The sequence below is a fragment of the Magnolia sinica genome, chromosome 17 (genome assembly GCF_029962835.1).
Source record: "Magnolia sinica isolate HGM2019 chromosome 17, MsV1, whole genome shotgun sequence".
Classification (NCBI taxonomy): Eukaryota; Viridiplantae; Streptophyta; class Magnoliopsida; order Magnoliales; family Magnoliaceae; genus Magnolia; species Magnolia sinica.
Window position 1 is genome coordinate 62,300,615 of NC_080589.1, and position 23,682 is coordinate 62,324,296.

Sequence of the window (23,682 nt, forward strand, 5' to 3'; positions counted from 1 at the left end):
CTTTGAACATCTGTCATGGGCACAGAATCTGAACTATTCACGTGATGTGGCACCCCTTGAAACTTCACAAGCCCAACTATTAGCCTGATTCAATACTCTGGTGGGCCATGAAAAAAGGAAACAATTTCTTCTCTTGATTTGCGTTTCTCTATGTTAAGGTGGAAAAGCTCTGTTCCAAACAAGCGGACAAACTGTACATGCTTTTACTGTATGCCTTCAACAAAAACAGAGCTTCTTTACTACGAGTCATGCTCACCTGTGCACCTACGCACGTGTGTACCTTTTCACACGTGTCATGGGAGTCTAATCAGAACGGCCTTATTCTATAGAAGATGATAGAATCCCAAAAGAAAGTAGTCGGACCGTGATAGGGCAGTAAGCAAGGACCCGGACAGAGATAGAGATGATTGCGGTGATAGCCGAGAACAGGGAAGGGATCATGATCGTCCAAGTAGGGACTGTGACCGCATGATTGGGAGCTTGAAAGAGAATCCGATCGTTCTTGTCATCATAATTCAAGGAGCCGTATTCTGTAACATGATGCTTCTGTAATCTCTAGAAATCTTGACAGCGATCGGATACAAAAACATGTGATGATAGTAAAGAGAAGTAGATTAAAAAAAAAAAAACACCAGATTGGGAGGGAAAGTGATTTTTCATTGCAAACATTTAACTTACGTAAATTTTCTAACAAAACCATAAATTAAAAGAAAAATAAAAATAAAAAACACAAACGAGTTTTCTTTCCCCACCCCAATTACTCCCTCTTTCTCTCTACTCTACTCGCCCTTTTCCTTTGGACTGCAGCACGGAGATGGTCCGGGATTGTGCGACGTGTTCGGTACGGGTGGAGTTTGTGCTTGTGCTGCACGCCCGAGAAATAGGACCATCATCAGGACAAATTTAATCAAAGCAAGCAGAGTCGTTGCTTTAGACATGTTTCCTTGAGAGAATGATGAATGAGTAAGATACCATGTAAGCGCTTCTCATTTATAGACGTAGGCGTATGATCTTGACCGTCCACATCAAGATGGAATCCATGTCACTGATCCTTGCATATGATGCCACGTCACCGGTCATCCTCATGTACCCTATCACTCAAAGCCCCAAACGGCTCTCTTTCCCACTCTATGAGGAACGCTTGGAATGAGAATCAGGCCGATCCAGATATGGAGCTGGAAAAAAAAAATGCCGAATCAAATCACGTTCGTTGGTATGATTAGTTTACTAGTGTGGCTCACCCATTGGGTGGATTGGCCTGATTTTCATAGCAAGTGACGATCATTATCTGACCCTTTTTTTGCACGGATAGGATATCCTAGACATGGTGACACGTTACTGGGGCAAGAAATAGCTGTGTGAAAGTGAATATGCTGTTACCCAAATGCAGTTACCCAACTTGGGAAGCGAGGTGGGGCCGTCACGATGCTTGTGAAAAATTCATCCCGTCCATCTATTTTGCAAGCTCATTTTAAATTTAAAAATTAAAAAATAAATAAATCTAAAACACAAGTAGGCCACATGAGATGAAACAGTGGGAATTAAATGACTATTATTGAAACATTTGAATGGTCACGAATGTTTTGTATCAGGCTAATTTTTGGGTGTTTTCAGTTCATCCCAGTGGAATAACCATATCAACAATTTGGACAGCACATAAACATTAACGTAGAGCTTGAGAATGTTTTAATGGTGGGCATTTCTTTCCCCCTCTTTCGGCTAGTGTGGCTCACTTGAGTTTTGGATCAGCATACTTTCTGGTCGCATGTCCTAAAAATGAGTTTGAAAAATAGATGGATATGATGAATTTCTCACAAACATTGTGTTGAGACTCAAATATTGCATAATTTTTTCCATTTGTATTTTGGTTTTATGAACATAAATTATCTTAATATTTTATTTTACTCATGCACGTGTTGCAAGGTGAATTTAAGTGCTTGGATTGAAAAAGGGTGCTAAAAAGCATGAATTTGATGCTAAAAAATTACCAAGGCAAGGGATAGATCTTAAGAGACTAAGATTGAAGAATTCACATGTCAAAGATCCAAAAAAACCAAGTGAGGAATGAAGAGAATCGAAGATTTGAAGTGAAGAATCCTAAAATCATCCTGAAAAAGTGTATTTTAAAGCTGTAAAGTTTATTTTGAAAAACTGCATAGCAAGAAGTCTGTTTTAAATGAACTATGCAGCGAGAAGTCTATTTTGAAAAAATAAGTATATTTGAGGCGGTTTTTAGGGTTTTTCAACTTTGTACGAAAATTCGAGTTTCCTACTTATAAATAAGGCTTCCTAGGAAATTCCTAAACATCATTCAAGGCATCCCAAAGCAAAATCTAGGGTTTTTGTGTAGGGACTTGTCCGAGGGCTACCGTGGGATAGGTTAACCCCTTGGAACAAATTCCGATACACACGAGGGACTCTTTGTACGAAACGGTTATGATTGGCTAAGAGAATACCTAGTCGTCAGGAGTTTACCGCCTTGCCGGAACTTAAAGTCGCTACCGTGGGATAGGTTAACCCCTTGGAATAAATTCCAATACGCACGAGGGACTCTTTGTACGAAACAACTATGATTGGCAAGAGCAAGAGTTTTTAATTTTGTTAAAGCTTTATAAGTTGTTTTTTTTTAATTTTAGATCTTTTCTATTTACATTGTTTTCTTTCTTGTTGCTTTTTATTTCTGCAATTTAATTATGTTTTTCTAAGTTCCTTCTGGCTCAAGCTAGAAGAGAAGCACATGAGTTTAATAATTTTTTAAGATTATGATGATTGATTGTTTTAATGATGAGAAGAATAGTGTATGCATGTTATCTATTATTTAGGTTTTGTTTTTTTATCCTCTTGTGAGATCTATATGTTTCCATCATATGAGATCCACATTGATAGATAGGCTTACCCTAGATCAATCAGATTTCCTAGATAGGAGAGGTTCTCAACCTGTTATATTTCTTTAATTTTCATTATCTCATTGATATTGAATTCTTAAAATCACTGACGCTTGAGAATATATATCAATGATGCAAATCTATGATTTTCTAATATTTTATCTCACTTATTAAAATATTTAAACTATTTTATTTTCCAATTAGGCTGACCATAGTGCTCAAATCCTAGTTGTGTTATCCAAGCATCATGATTTTGGAACATTAACCTATGTGTGGAACTTTGAAGCTTGGGTGTTATTTTATTCAATTGAATTATATCCATTCAAAAATCCTAAAATCAAATCATCAAATTAATTTTTATTACTTAGTTTGTTTTGTATTTAATTTTTTCCTTCTCACAATTCATCTCCCTATGGGATCGACCCTGTATTCACAGGATACTACTTACAAACCTCTGCACTTGGAGATAAGCAATCAAGTTTTTAGCGCCGTTGTCGGGAAGAGACTCAGAGAGATCAGATCTGTGCAAAATAGCTAAGGTAAGTTTTTTTCTAAGGTAAGTTCTCCTCTAAACCTTTCAAATTTTCTATAGATGTTTTTTCTTTCTTTTCTTTTTTCTTTGAAAATAAATTCAATTGGGTCTTTCAAGCACTAATTATGACATAAGGTTGCCCTGCTTGGGATTTTATCACCTAAGTGCTATGGTTGTCCTACAGTTGTTGTTTGATCACAAAGATCATCTGCTGAATCTATTTTCCAAATTAGCATAGTTTAATTTCTGTATTAGTTTTACTTTATTTATTTATTTTGTAGACTGAACCCTCATGGTCGGCCCTGCCGCATGGGTTGTTGATTTATTTTTGCTCTGTAGATTGAACCCTCATGGTCGGCCCTGCCGCATGGGTTGTTGATTTATTTTTACTTTGTGGATTGAACTCTCATGGTCGGCCTTACCACCTGGATTGTTGATTTATTTTGCTTTGTTGATTGAACCCACATAGTCAGCCCTGCCGCCTGGGTTGTTGGTTAAGTTTTTATTTTTATTTTAAGTATCATACTTGCTATTTGAATTAGTGGTATTTGTTGTATGGTGTGGATGATTTATGTCCCGTTGGAGTAGGGATCAAAACAATCGACTCTCCTCTGAAGGGGGACTAGTTCTAGGCTTTGATCATTCATTTAGAAGAGGTACTTAACATCACTTGGATTCCATGACAGACCCAGTTGATAATCCAAATCCAAATTTGTCAGATCCAACTATAAATCAAAACAGAGAAAATCAACCCAATCCTCCTCTTGAGGATAAAAATGAAGTTCATAGGAATGTGTTAAACCAACCACGGACTTTACGTGAACATTTACACCCTGAGAGATCAACTTTACCATCTTGCATAGTGTTCCCTGCTCACACAGGGAACATTGATTTTAAACCAGGTGTGATTCAATTAATTCCTAAATTTCATGGCTTGGATTTTGAAAGCCCCTACTTGCGCCTCAAGGACTTTGAAGAAGTAATTGTACCGTTACAAGTAAACAATGGCAATAGGGATGTACTTAAGCTTAGGTTATTCTCATTTTCTCTAAAGGATAGGGCCAAAGCATGGCTCAACTCTCTGAGACGTAATACCATCACTTCATGGCAAGCCTTAAGTAGAGAGTTTTTTAAAAAGTTCTTTCCCAAGCACAAAACAAATGCACTAAAACAAGAAATCATGTCATTCTCCCAAAAGGGGAATGAACTATTTTTTCAAGCTTGGGAGCGCTTCAAAGACATTCTAATTACTTGTTCACATCATGGTTATGAACCATGGCACATGATTGATGTTTTTCGAAAGGGGCTCATCATGGATACCCATCAATTCATAGAGATGATGTATGATAGAACCTTTCTTGACAAAGATCATAATGAGGTTTGAGATTTTCTAGATATGTTAGCAGAGAATAAGTAGACATATGATGTCTTTGCAAAATCAGACCAAACTAGACCCATTCCTAGAGAGAAAGCGGGGATGTATATCCTAAGAGAGGAAGACGACCTTAATGCAAAATTCGCTGCATTGGCTAGAAAGGTCAAAGCCTTAAAAATTAGGAAGGTTGATATGGTTAAAGCAAATACTTCCTTAGGTAATTTTTTTAGCATTTGTGGTGATACAGACCATAACACAAAGGATTGTCCAATAATCTCAGTTGTACAAAATATCACGCATGAGCATGATCAAGCAAATGCTATAAATAATTACCAAAGGCCAGTTATGAAACCAATGGGAAACACGTATAATCCAAATTGGCGTAACCATCCTAATCTTAGTTGGAGGAATGGACCATAAATTAGTGCGCCTAATGCACCTCAAATGTCTCCACAAAATAACTTCTTTGGGGCAGCTAACAATGCACCATATGTGTCCTCGCCAAAGCGATCATCTGTGGAGGATGCATTAACCGTATTCATGAACTCTCAAGCTTAAATGAATCAGTCTCTAATCCAATCAAATCAGGAATTAAAGACAGCTGTGGCTAGGATTGAGACTCAACTAAATGCTAGGGAAAAAGGCACCCTTCCTTCTCAACCTGTGCCAAACCCTAGAAACACATATTTCATTGGAGACTCAAATCCAAGTGAGCTACATCATAAACAAGCTAAGGTCATCATTACCTTGAGAAGTGAAAAAAAGATCAATAACAAGATAATGCAACCGGTAGAAATACCGGAGGATGAGCCACTATCTCAAGAAAATGATGAACTGGCTATGGTTCAAGAGCCACAACAACAAAATGATAAAGAGACTAAGTCATATGAGCTTCTAGTTCTATTCTCATCTAGACTTCGGAATCTAACTGTCCCCATGAAATATCAAGAGGTGTTGGATGTGCTCTAAAAGGTTACTGTCAATATTCCTCTGCTTGATGCCATTAGACAAATTCCATCATATGCTAAATATCTCAAGGACTTGTGCACTATAAAGAGTAAATTAAATGTGCACAAAAAGGCATTCCTTACTGAGAAAGTGAGCGCTATTATTCAACAAAGGGTTGTACCCAAATACAAAGACCCGGGAAGTCCCACTATTCCTTGTATTATTGGGAATTTTTAAATTGAGCATGCTTTGATAGATTTGGGTGCAAGTGTCAACTTAGTACCTTATTCGATTTATAAACAAATGGGGTTAAGCGAGCTTAAACCAACCACGATTACACTCCAACTCGCTGACCACTCTATTAAGGTACCCAGGGAAATTTTAGAGGACATACTAGTCCAAGTGGAGAAATTCTACTTCCCTGGATTTTATTGTACTAGACACTGAACCATGTGTAAATGCTAGCGCTCAAGTTCCCATCATCTTAGGCGCCTATTCCTAGCAACTTCAAATGCAATCATAAATTGCAGGAATGGAATGATGAACTTGTCTTTTGGTAACATGACTCTAGAGTTAATTATTTTCAATCTATGTAAGCAGCCCATTGATAATAATGAGATCTATGAGCTGAATTTCATGGACTGCTTGATAGAAGAAGAGAAATTAGAACCTAGTCTGACTGAGGAATTGATTCAAGTCATTGGGGACTTGAAAAATTCTGATTTCGAAAAAGTGCTTACTGAAATTTGTGATGATAATGAGAGCACTATCACCCAGGACATTGGTTTGTACCAGTGGAGACTGCGCATTCAAATCCTATCTATCGAGAACTCGCGACCTCTGCCATCACCAACCAATGTTTCAAAGCTTGATTTAAAACCACTACCAAATGAGCTTAAGTTTGTATACTTAGGTGAAAATAAAACTTATCCTATGGTGATCTCTTCATTTTTAGAGAATGATCAAGAGATTAAATTATTGAAAGTTCTGAGGGACCACAAAGGAGCCTTGGGCTGGACCATTTTTGACGTCAAGGGTATAAGCCCTTCCATATGCACCCATCGGATCCACCTCGATGAGGACGCCAAGCCAATTAGACAACCTCAAAGGTGTCTTAATCCAAACATGATGGAAGTTGTAAAAAATGAGGTGATCAAATTGTTGGATGTAGGAATCATGTACCCAATATCCGATAGTGTTTGGGTGAGTCCAACTTAAGTAGTCCCAAAGAAATTCAGAATAACTATTGTGCAAAATTTTAATAATGAATTCATACCAACACGTGTCACCACTGGTTGACGTGTTTGCATTGACTATAAAAATTTAAACCAGGTCACAAAGAAGGACCATTTCCCTCTACCATTCATTGATCAAGTTTTAGAGAGGGTAGTAGGTCACTCCTTCTATAGTTTTCTTGATGGATATTCTGGATATAACCAAATAGAGATAGCCCTGAAAGACCAAGAGAAAACCACGTTCACTTGTCCATTTGGCACGTTTGCTTTCAAACGGATGCCATTTGGATTCTGTAATGCCCCAGCAACTTTCCAACGGTGTATGTTAAGTATTTTTTCAAATATGGTTGGGAAGTTTCTTAAAGTTTTCATGGACGACTTCTCTGTATTTGGGAGTAGTTTTGAGGAATGCCTCGACAATTTATCTCTCGTCTTATCTAGGTGTGAAGAGAAACACCTTGTCTTAAATTGGGAGAAATGTTATTTCATGGTTCAAAAGGAAATTGTTTTGGGCCATGTTATCTCCAAAAATGGAATCGAGGTAGATCGCTCAAAACTTGATATTATAGCTTATCTACCTATCCCCCGAACTGCTAGAGATATTAGATCACTTATATGGCATGCTGGTTTTTATAGAAGATTCATCAAAGACTTTAGTGTCATTACTAGACCCTTGACTAATCTTCTTTAAAAAGATGTTCCATTTAAGTGGATAGGTGAGTGTGCAAGTGTCTTTAATAAAATTAAATCATCCCTTACCACTACACCTATCATGCGTCCACCAGATTGGACACTTCTTTTTGAACTAATGTGCGATGTAAGTGATTATATCATAGGGGCTATTTTGGGCCAAAGGAAAGATAAACGGCCCTACGTTATTCACTGTGCGAGTAGAACTCTAAACTCGGCCTAAGTGAACTACTCAACAACTGAAAAAGAGTTACTTGCAATAGTTTTTGCTTTGGATAAGTTTAGGTCTTACTTGTTGGGATCTAAAGTGGTCATTTTCATAGACCACTCAGCTTTAAAATATTTGTTATCTAAGAAGGATGCAAAGCTGAGACTTTTGAGATGGATCCTCCTACTCCAAGAATTTGACTTAGAGATAAAAGATAAGAAAGGAGTAAAAAACGTAGTGGCCGATCACCTTTTCAAATTGGTGTTAGATGATTCTACTAAGGAGATTCATATCGAGGACACTTTTCTTGATGAACAATTATTTACGATCTCCAAATTGCCTTGGTATGCGGCTATAATAAACTACCTTGTAACGGAAAAAATGTCATATCATTGGAAGTCACAAGATAGGAAGCGGTTTTGAAACCGAGGTTAGGAACTTCTTATGGGATGACCGTATTTATATAAATATGGGACTGATCAAATTTTAAGACGTTGTGTCCCAAAGAATGAAGTTTAGAGTGTTATTTCTTTTTGTCACATGGAAGCATGTGGTGGCCATTTTTCTGCTAAGAAAACCACTGCAAAAATCCTACAATGTGGTTTTTACTAGCCCACCATGTTTAAAGACACACATGCTTTCTGTGTTACTTGTAATAGATGTCAAAGGTTGGGAAGAGTGTCTCGGCGCAACATGATGCCTTTATCCCCAATTTTACCATTCGAGATTTTTTATTGTTGAAGTATTGATTTTATGGGCTCATTTCCATCTTCTTTTGGATTTCTTTATATATTGGTTGGTGTGGACTATGTTTCAAAGTGGATTGAGGCAGTTCCAAGTATGACCAATGACAACAAAGTGGTCATACGATTCCTTAAGGAAAATATTTTTTCTAGATTTAGAACTCCAAAAGCCATCATTAGTGATGGCGGGTCTCACTATTGCAATAGAACATTTGAGGCTTTAATGAAGAAATATGGCATCAAACATAAAGTGAGCACTCCATTCCACCCACAAATGAGTGGGTAAGCTAAGATTTCTAATCGGGAAATCAAACACATTTTAGAGAAAACTATAAGGTCAGATAGGAAGGATTGGTCCCTCAGACTATCCGACACTTTATGGGCTTATAAGACTGTTTATAAAACCCCGATTGGAATGTCTCTATATAAATTGGTGTATGGGAAGGCTTGTTACTTGCCTGTGGAATTGGAACATAGAACCTACTGGGTAATAAAGAAATTAAACTTTGATATGGACCAAGCAAGTGGACAAAGAAAATTAGAGTTGAATGAATTAGAGAAGCTGATGAGAGATTCCTATGAAAATTCTAAAATCTACAAAGAGATAACCATAGCTTTTCATAACAAAAATATCCTAAGAAAGAATTTTGAACCTCAGTAAAAGGTTCTATTATACAATTCCCGTCTCCAGTTCTTTTCGGAAAAGTTAAGATCAAGATGGACAGACCTCTTCATTGTGAAGAATGTTTCTACTCATGGGGTTGTTGAAATTGAGAATCCACGTAATGGCAATGTGTACAAGGTTAATGGTCAGAGATTAAAGCCTTATGTGGAAAACTTTCATTTGGGAGAGGAGTCATTCCCTCTTCATTAGCCAGAATATTCAGAATGATGCTCTTCATCTGACGGAGCATTTCTGTAAAATTTGTATCATATTCAATTCTTTTTAATGTCACATAGTAGGTGAGTTTTTCATGGTAGGTACTATTCACGATTTTTTTTATTGTTTTCTGCATTGCATTATCATTACATTGGGGACCATATAGATTTTAGGTTGGGGGTGTGGATAGTCATCCATGTGAGGTTTTTTTTTTTTATTTCAGTTTTTTTTTTTTTTTTATTTTAGATTTCAGTTTTTTTTTCAACATTTTCAAAATAATATGTTTATATACAAGAATATAAACATGATATTATGCGAATTCCAAAGGCAAAGTTAATATTTATTCTAGGTTGATCGTAGTCAGAATTCTGACAGCTGAAAATTATATACTTGAGTTCAATTATCTAATCACTAGTTTAAAGTAAGTTGTAATTTGATGTACTGAATTCACAATACACCCTAGCTAACTAAGTGAGGAATATGATATATGAACTAGAATAACAACTTTTGATTCAAACAAGGTTAAATGAACTAGTATCATTGACATATACTTAAAAGAGAGAATATTGAAGGAAAAAAAAAGTGATGGAAAAAGAAAATTTTATTATAGAGCATAAATGCAATGACCATAACAATCGTGTCAGTAATTCGAAATAAAGATACCTAAGTATCCATTACTGTTACCATTACAAGTACGATACTTTAGGTTATGAAGCAAATCCGGTGGGAATCTTCATCTAAGGGTGGTCTATAATAATGAGAATATGATGATAAAAGAAGAAATGACATGAAGAAAATGAGATAACTAGAGATTTCATAATCTTAGAATGATTGAAAGAAGTTAGGATAGAGAACATGCATATTTCTCAAAGTTAGACCAGTGTCACGGAGCACCTAAGGATATGGGATCATAATTATTCTAAATTTTGATTAGGTCTCTGAACTCAATGATGTAATGGATTAAGAAATTGAGATTCTAACTAACTTCAGACTTAGGGTAAGTATTATTTTGTTTTGGAATTCATATGATGAATAGAGGCCTAATTTTATAAATTTCTAAGTGTTGAACTATTTTTCATATTTTCAATGTTTGTGGGTAACATTACTGGAAACCCTCACGAGACTATAACTCGTCCACTAGGGGAAACCTAGGGGTTTAAAGGCTTATTGCATATGCCAAATGCAATCGAGATTACCTGTGAAAGTGGTGTAGTTAGAAATTTTTTTTCGTTTTAATTTTGTTTCTAAAATTAGTTTTATTCTTATTTTTTTCACTTATTTTACAAGGGACTATCAAAATACTGGTTGGGGGATGTTTTGAGACTCAAATATTGCATAATTTTTCCCATTTGTATCTTGGTTTTATGAACACAAATCATCTTAATATTCTATTTTACTCATGCATGTGTTGCAAGGTATATTTAAGTGCTTGGATTGAAAAACGGTGCTAAAAAGCATGGATTTGATGCTCAAGAATTACTAAGGCAAGGGATGGATCTTAGGAGACCAAGATTGAAGAATTCACATACCAAAAATTCAAGAAAATCAAGTGAGGAATGAAGAGAATCGAAGATTTGAAGTGAAGAATCCTAAAATCATCCCGAAAGAGTGTATTTTGAAGTTGTGAAGTTTATTTTGGGAAACTGCGCAGCAAGAAGTTTGTCTTAAACGAACTATGCAGCGAGAAATCTATTTTGGAAAAATACGTATATTTAAGGCAGTTTCTAGGGTTTTTCAACTTTGTACGAAAATTTGAGTTCCCTACTTATAAATAGGGCTTCCTAGGGCATCTCTAAACATCATTCAAAGCATTCCAAAGCAAAATTTAGAATTTTTAAAGAGTTTTTAGTTTTATTAAAGCTTTATAAGTTGTTTTTTTTTAATTATTATTATTTTAGATCTTTTCTATTTACATTATTTTCTTTCTTGTTGCTTTTTATTTCTGCAATTTAATTATGTTTTTCTAAGTTCCTTTTAACCCAAGCTAGAAGGGAAGCACATGGGTTTAATAATTCTTTAAGATTATGATGATTGATTGTTTTAATAATGAGAAGAATGGTGTATGCATGTTATCTATTATTTAGGTTTTGTTTTCTTATCCTCTTGTGAGATCCATATGTTTCCATCATATGAGATCCACATTGATGGATAGGCTTACCCTAGAACAATCAGATTTCCTAAATAGGAGAGGTTCTCAACCTGTTATATTTCTTTGATTTTCATTATCTAATTGATATTGAATTCTTAAAATCACTGATGCTTGAGAATATATATCAATGGTGCAAATCCATGATTTTCTAATATTTTATATCACTTATTAAAGTATTTAAACTATTTTATTTTCTGATTAGGCTGACCATAGTGCTCAGATCCTAGTTGTATTATCCAACTTATCATGATTTTGGAACATTAACTTATGTGTGGAACTTTAAAGCTTGAGTGTTATTTTATTCGATTGAATTACATCCATTCAAAAATTCCAAAATCAAATCATCAAATTAATTTTTATTACTTAGTTTGTTTTGTATTTGATTTTTTTTTTCTCATAATTCATCTCCCTATGGGATCGACCCTGTATTCACGGGATACTACTTACGAACCTCTACACTTGGAGGCAAGCAATCACATTACAGGGCAACACATGTACAAATAAACCATTAAATCCTACAAATATGCCATTCCAATGGTTGGTTAACCAACCCATCTATCTTGCATGTAGACCCAGTGATATTATTCCTCTAAAATGCCTATTTATTTGTATATGCGTGGCCCTCTTGATCAATGGACTGGAATAGTCGTGCCCGAGCCCAATATTTTTAAGATCAGGCCTTCCGTCTCAAGTGTTGGACCAGGCTCAGGCGGGCTAGGCCTATGCGGACTATAAGATGGGCTAGCTCTTCCTCAGAGATTGTAATAAAGATTGAATACAAAATATCCTAAAATGACCTTCCTATGTTCTAGATTTCTAGTTTATGGCACTTTTGGTTGCAAAAAATACAATGAAATTAACTTCACAATTAATTAGCCTAACCCAGTTGAAATTTCATTATATTTGGTGAAACTAAATATATCCTTCACAATTCAAAAGTGAAATAATTACTACTCTGAAAGGAATTGAAAGTGAGAGATGTTGATAGAACAAAAAAGTGTAGCATGCTAATTAGTTCACATGCTGGGATTATACTGATCATTCCGGTGCATAAATACCTTGAGTCATGCTCCCCTGTGCACCTACGCACGTGCGCACCTTTGCACATGTGTCATAGGTGTCTAATATGAACGGTCCATGTGATGTGGAATCCCATGAAAACCCCTCTGACAAATTTTCACCCTGATCTAAAATTCTGGTGGGCCATAGCAAAGAGAAATGCAAATCGAGGGAGAAAACTGTTTTCATTTTTCATGGCCCATCAAAGTTTTAGATCAAAGTAAAACTTGGTCATGTGGGGTTTCACAAGGTGCTGCTTCACATGAACGGTTCAGATTTTGGATCCACATCATGTATGATCGGTTCTCAAAAAAGTTCGTATGTAGTACATATGAACTGGTTCGCAGTTGAGTATTTCCGTAAATACCTTTATATATATATATATATATATATATAGTAATGCTCACACACAACTAGTTGGACATTACATTTTATATCCAACCAGCTATGCATTTAATAAAAAAATTTACTCTTTTATATAATGCATATGCTTACATCAAGGGATTTTAGAATGCCTGTCATAATTATGTAAAGTGGCATACGTGTCAAAGATCTAGGCCATTCATCAGTTAAGACTCATTAAAGAGAAATTATGTACCAAAAACTAAGAAACTAGGCTTGTAAGGAAAGTACAGGTGAAAGTAGGTGTGCGTGTTAAATCTGGATCATTGGACTGTTTTATTAACAACCAACACTTTTCGTAAGTATTTGACATGATTGATCATAAGATCATCAAATTCTTTTTTACTTTAGGCATGTTGACCTAATCTATCTAATGCCTGGATCTGATTTTGAGTTGGATGGTCCAAATCTATTATAGCATATAGACCATCCTACATTTACACTCCCTTCACACGTCTCCTCTTCCCAGATATTAGTATAAAGTTTGCGGGCCATTGCTTTCGCAAACCTAGAAGGAAAGAATTCATGTGAATTAGATCCATCCTGTCCATCATGTGGGCGACCTCATGTTTAGACAAGGGTTTAAAACTATGGTAGATTCAACACTTGATTGGGCTACACCATGGTAAATAGTTAAGATAGATATTCCCACCATTAAAATCAACCAAATTGTGTTTAGCCTACTGGCTTGTATATATAGGGTTGCTGTGGTGTTTTACAAAAAGTAATGCTTGTAATGGACCAACCTATTAGAGAAGTTGGATGTCATATTTACATAAAAGGTTGGATGGTACCACTGCAACAAAACTGTGTAAAACCGGTACTTTGGGTGCATCAGGCACCGGCGCTATTTAAAAGCGGGCATACGGATGTTTTTATATAAAAATAAAAACAATAACATCCGATTTCCATTTCGCTCCCGACGACTCTCTCTCTCTCTCTCGCGACGCTCTCTCTCTCTCTCTCTCTCTCTCTCGAGCTGCCATTAATTTCAGGGCTTAGATGAAGATCTGAAACAGGTATGAGTCTAGATTTCATCAATTTCAACCTTAGTGATTTCCTAATTAGGGATTTATAATGTTGAAACCCTAATTAGGGATTTTTCTATGTCCGGAAGTATTTCAAATCCTTGAGGGATTTATAACTGTACCTCCGTTGTTAATGGATTTATACACTTCTTCCTGTTCCAATAGATGATATTTCTGTCTACCTTCTGATGCTTGTTTAGACAGTATGCTTTTTGTTCTTCTCCTTTTTTGTTTTCTAGGGTTTGATGGATTTTTTATGGATCTGTAATGGCAGCAGGTGGTGTTGTGGTGATGGTGGTGGTGATACCAAATGGAGAGGGTGGAAGCAGAGGTTTTGATGGGGTCGGCAGTTGTGTGCCGCAGAGTTGTGGCAGCTGGTTGAAGATGTGGTGATGGTGATTTGCTGTTGAATCTCAGTGTGCTCGAAGATGAGTAGGGTATGGGTAGATTGGGTTGTGGTGGATTGTTCCTCTTTCCTTTTCTTTTTCTTCTTTTATGGAAAATAAAAATAAAAATTCCTCCTATATTTCATGCATGCTAACTGTTTGATGAAATGGCTCAACAAGGAATGTTTCATGATGTTATTTTATTAACTGGAGAAGGACTGCCATAGTTGCTTACAGTGTAGATGCTTGGCATTGCATACGTCTGTTCTTTTACTGATTTTCATTTATACTTTATTATGTTCTGTTCAGGTTCAACAACTCTGTATACCCTGCCCATGTAGATGATGATGAAGAATCCATCTTTCATTAGACTTGTTTCTTTCAGGGTAGAGGTCAGTAGTATGAATAATGTTTGATGGTATCCACAATTTCATCAATTCCAAAAAGAGCGCAAGCTAAGTTTATCTTATGTTTTGTCAAACTGGTTCTCATGTGACTAAAAGGCTTATAGACGATAACTAAAACTTTGGAAAGTCATCATTGTAATATTACAGGTATTGCTATTTCTTGCTCCCAAGCAAGTTGTTAATTTTAATATTTTTTTCCTCATTTCAAGTGCTTCAAATGTGAGGAAATCGTTTCTTTAAATCTGAAGCATTTTCAATGTCTTTCAGCTATATTAGTTGTCTGCATAAGAATTACCATGATATGTTTTTCAATGTCTTTCAGCTATATTAGTGGTAAGCAAGAAATGTATTGTGAATGAGATTGACGTGTATTGGATGTTTTATTATGACAACTTGGGGTTGGTTTCAATGAGAGTTTTATAATGTAGGCATTATTTTGACTAGCTTACAAATAACTCTCTCCTCCGCAACCATGTAAATTTGAATGGGAAAAAGGATTCCATTTTCATTCACCCAAGTAACATCCCAATCCGATCCATGCCTTTGAACATGATTTGTATTTGAGAGTAGAAATGGTCGGGTTAGACTCTACCCAAGCCCTACCCATTTCCTGAACGAGCTAAGAATTTTGGCCCAATCCTAACCCATAACCCATACACTGGTCCATCCCAACCCGCTCAAAATTCTTCAAACTCAATCTTGATCTAAGCACAAATTTTGATTTGATTAGACCCCAACCTGATAAAGACTACAACCCAAGGGGACGTCCAGGGACCAATATTATTAGCTAAAGGGTGTGGTTGGTTGCACCAAATGCTGTGGAATTTTATGTATTTGAATACTAGTCTAATACTTTGTTTGGATTCTGGTTAGATTGGGTTGTCTAGCGTATCCCATTGATAACTTGTATGGCCACTTTAGCTAGGTTGGGCTTTGCCCAAAATATGCCCAACTTATTTACTTAATTGAGCCTCATTCTCTGGCCTGAGCCTGATCAGCTATCCATCTAATATGCATCTCACTCAGCTCTGAAACAGGCCGTGCATGTTGACCCGCAGGCAGACATGACACCAACCCTTGTACAAAAATCAGCCCGATCCGCTGATCAGGTTGCACATATCATAGAGAATAATGTTTATTAGCTGATAAATGACAAACTACAAGTGCATGTTGTCTGCTAGGTGAATATTATAACTCATGTGCAATCAGTTGGATGTAAGCATCTCTCTTTGTATATTCGTTTGTACATGTTTGTGGAAAACATTCGTTTACTTGAAATCAAGGCCATCCATCATATGTGCCTAGTTGTTTTTCTTTTTTCCTTTGTTTTTTTTTTCTTTTATCACTGAGAATCAGTCTAACCTATGACTAAACTGAGCCACAAAGGGAAGCAGGTGAGGAGGGAATCCCACTTTTGATTTCATGCATAATCTGCGTGTATTGTAGTCCAATGGTCTTTTCCTAGATTTGCGGTGTATCTGCTTCCACCATTTAATGTCTGGTCTACTGCATATGATAGCAAATATAATACTCCTTATTGCCAATAAACATAGTATTAGAGGCATATTAGCTTTTTTTAGCTTTGGTGCTAGAAGATTTATTAGGGGATGGTTGGAAATATTTTATACAACTTTTTTCTATATATATATATATATATATATATATATATATATATATATATATATATATATATATAAATCTTTCTTGGAAAATGTTTTCCACCATAAGGTGAACTCACAATTAGAGAAAATGTCATTTTCTTGAAAAATATTTTCCACTCAAATACTTTCTGAGCACTTGAACGGGCCCTTTTTCAAAGAATAATTCATAAAAGAAGTTTTAAAAATTATTCCCAATCTTTTCTTTGTTTGTTTTTCTAAGCCCACAAGAAGCCATAAAAATATGCCAACTTCATAACTAATAATTTTATTGAAGGACTTCTAAAGAAGGGGAAGATGGTTACAACAAGGCCAATTGAAGTTCTTTGGAATGCCTGTACTTAAAAAAAAGAAAAAAAAAGAAAAAAAGACAAAAAAAAACAATAGTTTTTTTTTTTTTTTTTTTTTTTTTTTTTAAAGCTTGTTAGTACACCCATTGTTAGTTCACACTTCACTGTTAGCCACCCCCTCTAGGGAATCAATACCAAGACCTCAGTGTTGAAATGAGGTATCTTTCACTCAGTCTACCACTTGAGCTATGTATCTGGGTAAGTGTGAAGAGGGTTACATGTGAAGAAAGGCATAGGTTGCTTATTATGCTCCTATATAGACTGGAGTATATTCATAGACACTTTGCATTGTGCTACAACACCACCATCTTAGTCACATTTCCAGAATGTGGATTCATCGTTCTTTTCTTCTTCTTCTTCTTCTTCTTCTTCTTTTTTCCTCTTCCAACTAAAGAAGCCATAAATTACCATCTCTTTATCCTTTGGATTTGAGAAAAGCTTCACTTAAATCCCATTTAGCTATTTATCCCTCTTATTCAATCTATTAGAAATCTTATCGAGGGTTACATGTGTTATGTTCCTAACATGCTGAGCAGGTTTTACTTTCCAACCCTTGTTTGACATATTTGGGAGGGAGAATATATAACAGCATTTTCAATTCTAAATCCCTCTAACAGAAAACCGTTCTTAGACCATATCAGATCTTGAGTCATTTTTATTTTAGGCAGTTATTGCTGTCAATTCCACAAGCTCGCTCTTTTGTTGCCTGGGATATCCCCACATCATATAATAGAGTGAGTCTTCATGTGCTTCAAAACCATGATCAAAGATATCTCGACCCTTGGTGGACAATATCTTGTATCAAAATAAATGATATAAGAATTCGGCTCATGTTCTTTCCTCTCTCCTCAAGTGCCATCTAGGGAGTTATCTTAGAGGTTGGCATGCATAGGTTGAGAGATAAAAGTCTAGAAACCTTTTTGTTAGTATCTCCAAATTAAATATTATTTATATTTTAGATGCTCTTATTGAAGTTTATAATGAGGTGTGAGATCTCTACTCCAAACTCTTCTCATGGACAATGAGTCTATTAGTTGGTGCACTCTTTTATCTCTCGCCTTGGATTATTAGAAAGTGATAGAAAGCTCTTACTTTAAGATTGTCTAGGAATCCCTTGCTGCTTTTCGAATTATTCTTGCTAGCGAGTTACCTTCTCATTTGATTTTCTTTTATTTTCTTCTATAGCCCAGGATGTGGGCTCTCCCTCCCTAGACCAGAGCGTTCACTCTTTTCCTTTTCTTTATTCTTTTTCTAACTTGGGGTGTGGGTGCTTGTTTCAAGCCTAGTACGTGAGCTTTTTTTTGTTAACCTTGCTTCAAGGGCTTTGCCCCTTGTTTTTTGTTTGTATTCAATTAGGTCTCAGCCCTTGGTAATAAGAGAGTCTATTCTTGCCTTCCTTTTGGAAAAGAAAAAAAAAAAAGACTTAAACCATCTCTCTTGGATAAATAAACTCATTCTTTTACTTTTCATAATACATTAGTATATATAAGGAAAATGATTACAATTCCTAGAAGGTAGATTTTTTATTTGGCTTGAAAACCTTCAGTTAGAAGATAATCACCACACAAGAAAATATCTTTATTCTTTCAAATACTTTATTACATATAGATTTCGACCACCAACTCTTAAATACTACATTTTTTTATAAACATCGATTCCACATACTGAATTATGTACATATCATAACAAGAAAAACAACTTATCTATGCTAGATGATTTTCATACAATAAACACGCAGTAATTATGTACATGCCACCACATGCCCACAAACTTGGTGATTTTCATCCACCCAACTATACCTTCAGATCCATCAGTTGACGGAATGTAAGTGCATGGAATGGCTGTAGCGAGAAAGAAGGCCCACCAATGGATAGCTCCTGAGCCACATGTCGCATGGTTGGCCGAGAGTCTGGATCTGGCCGAATGCATGCAAGAGCCATGTATACCACAAATAAGACTTGCTGTGCAACATCAGTCATCGGATCTGAGAGACGCTGGTCCAACATATCTTTTATCAGTGTATCTTGTCTACTTGATGATGACAAAGAGGAGACGAGCTCCCCAGGATGACTTCCCATCATCACTTCAAGTGCCACAACACCGAAGCTATATATGTCGCAATTTTCAGTCACCCTCATTGTATATGCAAGCTCTACAAGAAAGAATATCATCAGTCGTGTTCTTTTCACTTTGTTAATCATCAATAGTTAAACTCTTAATCATATCTCAAAGCTTATTTGGGTTTCTTGAGATAGGTTTCATATCTTGTAGGTTTTTGTGCTTGATAACCCTAAGGCATCTCTTCAAAGATGTGTTTAGTACATTTGGGAGGTGAATGAGATAGGCCAGACTTTCGGATGATCTTGCTAGAAAAGTCGGGATGGTTCACTCGCCAGGCATGCCATATACATACATTAAGTGCATATTGTTGGGGTTTTTTTTTTTTTCTTGAAACTATCTATTGTTTTCACGTGGCGGTGGGCTGCCCAATAAGCATACCAGTATAATCAGTGTCAGGTCACCTGGCATGTATGAACCAGGGCATAATGGTGCACGTATAGGTATCATTGTAGCTAGACATTTCATTGGCAAGGATTGGGTGACATGGGCATTGTTTCCTAATATTAAAATGGATTTAGTATAATTATTTGTATCAATATTCTGGATTGACAAACCAAATCACTCTCTCTCTTAGAGAGAGAGAGATTTGGTTTCAGTCAGAGAGAGAGAGAGAGAGAGGCAAAGGAAACAAGCAACAAACATGTTCCACCAAAACGTTTCGATGATATTCTAATCAGGTTAAAGTCAGTAACCAGTGGGACCCATAGTTCTAAGATCCAAACTACTGATAGGCCCCAATTTGGTTGGATCATGTATTAATAATTCTTCTAATTGAAACTTTTGTTGTGTGGAGCATTTGGTGTGTCAGACATCACATAGATGGCTTGGATTGTAAAGCTGTGAAACCCTTGTACAACAGAGAAAACCCAACTATTCTCTTGGATATCTTTGCAAAGGATTGCAGGATGCCACATTTCTTGCTGTATCATTTTCACATTTACTTCTCCAGACTTACCTATGCTTTGGATTTGAGACAAGCATCATTGTAGGGTCCAGAAGTTAGTTCAGTGTTAGTAGGAAATATTTAGGTTATAATCTTTGAGTTTGCTTGAAAATGGGGATAAACGTTTTTTTATTATTTTAATTTTAATTTTAAAATGAGATAATGACTGGTTCATCAGTCATCCTTTAATTAAAGTCAAACAATGGGGCTTTAGGACTATATTTTGAAAGAGTAACTGGGTTTTTGGAAAGAGTTTAAAAGCAAGCTCTTGTCGATAATAGCTGAATGGATATGCAAGTGTACCTCAAAACCTCTTAACTTTTAACTAAATAAATTGAAGGATTGGAATAATATCCCTGGTATGTTTCTTTGCAAGGCCTATTACAACCGTTGGATTAGAGAATCTTTGTGGGAAGAGAGCATTTTCAGATACAATTTTTCTCATATTCCAGTTGCCCTGGATTGCCACATCCGGCAACAATATGCTAACAAATGCACAAACTTTATAATATATGTGCCAATACCAAAAGATAGAAAAGTTTATGAAAAATAAAGACCAATTACTAATAAAACTATTAAAGCGTGGAGAATATACTAGCAACTAACCTGGAGCTATGTATCCATAAGTGCCTGCGAGTGTAGACCAATTTGAGGAATCAGGTATCAGCAATCGTGCAGTTCCAAAGTCAGAGACACTAGCCTCAAGTTCTGAATTCAACAGAACATTGTTGCTTGATAGGTCTCGATGGACAATTGGCAGGGTACAATCATGGTGCATGTAAGATAAAGCATGGGCCACGCCTATGATAACCTTCACCCTTAGAGTCCAGTCCAACTGTGCAGCTCTTTCATCGTTGCTTAGGATGCTTGCCAAGCTTCCCCTTTCCATGTACTCATAGACTAGAAATGAGAATCGAGCATGGGAACAGAAGCCATAAAGCTTTACAATATTGCGATGGCGGATTTCTGTTAATGCTTTTATTTCCTTCCTAAAACTTTTTTGATCGGATTGATTCCCAACTTCGAGTGGGTGAAGTTTCTTCACAGCTACTACCTGGCCTGCTGGTAGATTTGCTTTGTAAACTTTCCCATAACCTCCAGTTCCTATGCAATATTTTTCATCAAAACTCTCTGTCGCCTCCACAATGTCTTCAAATGTGGCAATCCCATCATAATTCCATGTTGAAAATGTATTTCCTCTGCTCCTTTCAAGAACCACTTTCCCTATTCTTCTTTTTCTTCTTTGATAATAAACGGAAGAAATTATGCCAACGATTGCAAATAAAAGAAACAATATTGAGAAGAGAAGAATAATGAGGATCACAACTCTATGGCCTTTCTTCGCATCGCCATGACTTACTGAAGAGGCATTGCAAGGTCGCAAACCTTGCACTTCACCACACAAGCCCTTATTATTTATAAATGCCTCTGCAGGAAACTTTTGAAAGTTTTTGCTGTTGGGAATAGGACCTTCCAAAGTATTGTATGAGAAATCAATAGATTGCAAGCTGACCATCCCTTCAAAAGAAGGCGGAATGGAACCTGATAGCATGTTGTGAGAGAGGTTTAAAATTTCCAGACTAACCAATTTCACGAGTTGTGGAGGTATCTTTCCATTGAGGGAGTTATGACTTAGATCTAGTAATCCCTGTAGGAATACTAGGTTACCAATCTGAAAAGGAATGCTTCCATTCAAAGCATTTTCACTCAATTTCAGATAATGGAGTTTGGAGCAATCCCCTAACTGACGTGGTATTGGACCACTTAGGTGATTCATTGACAGATCCAGAACCTCCAAATTGGATAGTTTTCCAATCTCTTGGGGTACCTGACCAGAAAGCTGATTATCGTTTAAAGTCATGTTGAACAAAGAAGCCAGCCTTCCAAATTCCTTTGGAATCTCTCCTACTAAATGGTTCGAAGAAAGATCAAGGAATGCTAGCTGTTTCAACTGCCCAATCTCGGGAGGAATTCTACCAGTGATTTTGTTCCCCGAGAATTGTAGCTTTGTCAAGTTTTGGCATTCTCCCCAGTTTGGTGAGAGTTCACCAAACAACATGTTGTTGCTGACGTCCATGTATATGAGATGTGGGTATGCACCAAAGGCTTCAGATACGTTTGCAATGAGTCGGTTTCCACTGAGTCGCACTCTTGTTAAGCTAGTGCAGTTTCTAAAGCTTCTTGGGATCTCACCAGTGAAATCATTGTCGAATGCAGTGAAGAATTTTAGAGATCCACCATGGCATAACTGAGGTAAATGGCCAGAGAAGAAGTTGCCATTCAAGTAGAGTTTAGAAAGATTTGTCATGTTTGTCATTTCTTTAGGCAAGGAACCAGATAATTGACAGTCAAAAAGGGACAGCCGACTAAGCTTGGTCAAGTTCCCTAAAGTGGAAGGGATAGAACCAGTCAGATTGTTACTGTACAATAGTAACTCATTGAGACTCATTAAATTCCCGAGTTCTGGAGGAATAGAACCAGAAATTTGATTCTCAAAGAGTTGGAGGAAAGTTAGCTTGGTCAAGTTTCCTAAAGTGGAAGGGATAGAACCTGTTAGAAGGTTAGCGGACAAGTCAAGCTTTCTAAGATTAACCAGATTCCCTATTTCTGGTGGAATTGAACCAGAAACTTGGGTTACGTAGAGATAGAAGAATGCAAGGTTGCTCAAATTACCTAAAGCAGGAGGGATAGGACCACTCAGATTGTTACTGTACAATGAAAAATCGACCAGAGCTTGTAGATTTCCTATTTGTGAAGGAATGGAGCCAGAGATTTGATTTTTGTATAGGTACAAGATGGAAAGCTTTGTCAGATTTCCTAAAGTGGAAGGGATGGAACCATCTAGATGGTTAGTGGACAAGGCCAGCTTATTCAAGTTCACAAGATTCCCTATTTCCAGAGGTATTGGTCCACTTATTTTATTTGCAGACAGATCGAAAGATGTGAGTTTGTGAAGAGTGCCAATATGGGCTGGGATGGTACCGGTGAGAGTGTTGAAACTGAGATTGAGATGGAGGAGGTTTGAAAATGAGGGGAAGCTCAAGTTGTCGAGCTTACCTTCCAAGCCTGCACTCGGTAGGCTTATCTCTGTTACACTTCCAAGGCTGTTGCATGAGATCCCAATCCAGTTGCATGGAGAGATTGTGTTGGTGGTAGAATTAGTAGAAGGAAGCGACCATGAATGGAGAGCTTGTGCTGCAGAGAGGCTGGCTTTCCATTTCATGAGAGCCTCTACTTCTGAGAGCGCGGATGATGGTGCTGCTGTTGTAAATGATGTTGCATGGAAAGAAAGAAAGTGTAGGAAAAAGAAGAGAAAAGCAAGGGAGAGAAATTTGTGTATGGCCATGGTTGATGTTGCTTATGGTATGCTACAAACTTACGATGGATGGGTATTTATAAGAGAAGGTTGATGCTAAGCATAGCTTCTCTTATACTTATGAGATATTACGATAAACCTAATGAGTAAACTCCGTGGGGTCCACTATGATTTATGAATTTTATCGACTATGTCAATCCATTTTACGAGGTTATTTTAGTTTTTGATTAGGGCTGTACACGAGCCAAGCTAGCTCGAAAAGCTCGCTCGGCTTGGCTCGATCTAGCTCGATTTGACTCGGCTCGAACAACGACTCAAGGCGAGCCAAGCTTCAAATGACCTATCTCGTTTTGAAAACAAGCCGAGT

General features: G+C 36.7%; 1 protein-coding gene, 1 long non-coding RNA gene and 1 other non-coding gene across 3 annotated transcripts; 1 reads left to right on the forward strand and 2 right to left on the reverse strand.

Moving 5' to 3' along the window:
• Positions 1 to 4,579: 4,579 nt before the first annotated feature.
• On the reverse strand, positions 4,580 to 4,686 carry LOC131232143 (small nucleolar RNA R71). Its single transcript, XR_009164752.1, has one exon. It is a non-coding gene; the product is annotated as a small nucleolar RNA R71 (small nucleolar RNA).
• A 9,388-nt stretch (positions 4,687 to 14,074) lies between these two features.
• Positions 14,075 to 15,017, forward strand: LOC131230266 (uncharacterized). Its single transcript, XR_009163951.1, has 3 exons — positions 14,075 to 14,125; positions 14,409 to 14,571; positions 14,830 to 15,017. It is a non-coding gene; the product is annotated as an uncharacterized LOC131230266 (long non-coding RNA).
• A 3,475-nt stretch (positions 15,018 to 18,492) lies between these two features.
• Positions 18,493 to 23,379, reverse strand: LOC131230259 (MDIS1-interacting receptor like kinase 2-like). The gene is made up of 2 exons (XM_058226089.1): positions 20,606 to 23,379; positions 18,493 to 19,087 (listed from the first exon to the last, which is right to left on the reverse strand). The coding sequence occupies exons 1-2, from the start codon at positions 23,343 to 23,345 to the stop codon at positions 18,729 to 18,731; spliced, it is 3,099 nt and encodes a 1,032-aa protein (XP_058082072.1). The 5' UTR covers positions 23,346 to 23,379; the 3' UTR covers positions 18,493 to 18,728.
• Between the last annotated feature and the right edge of the window lie 303 nt (positions 23,380 to 23,682).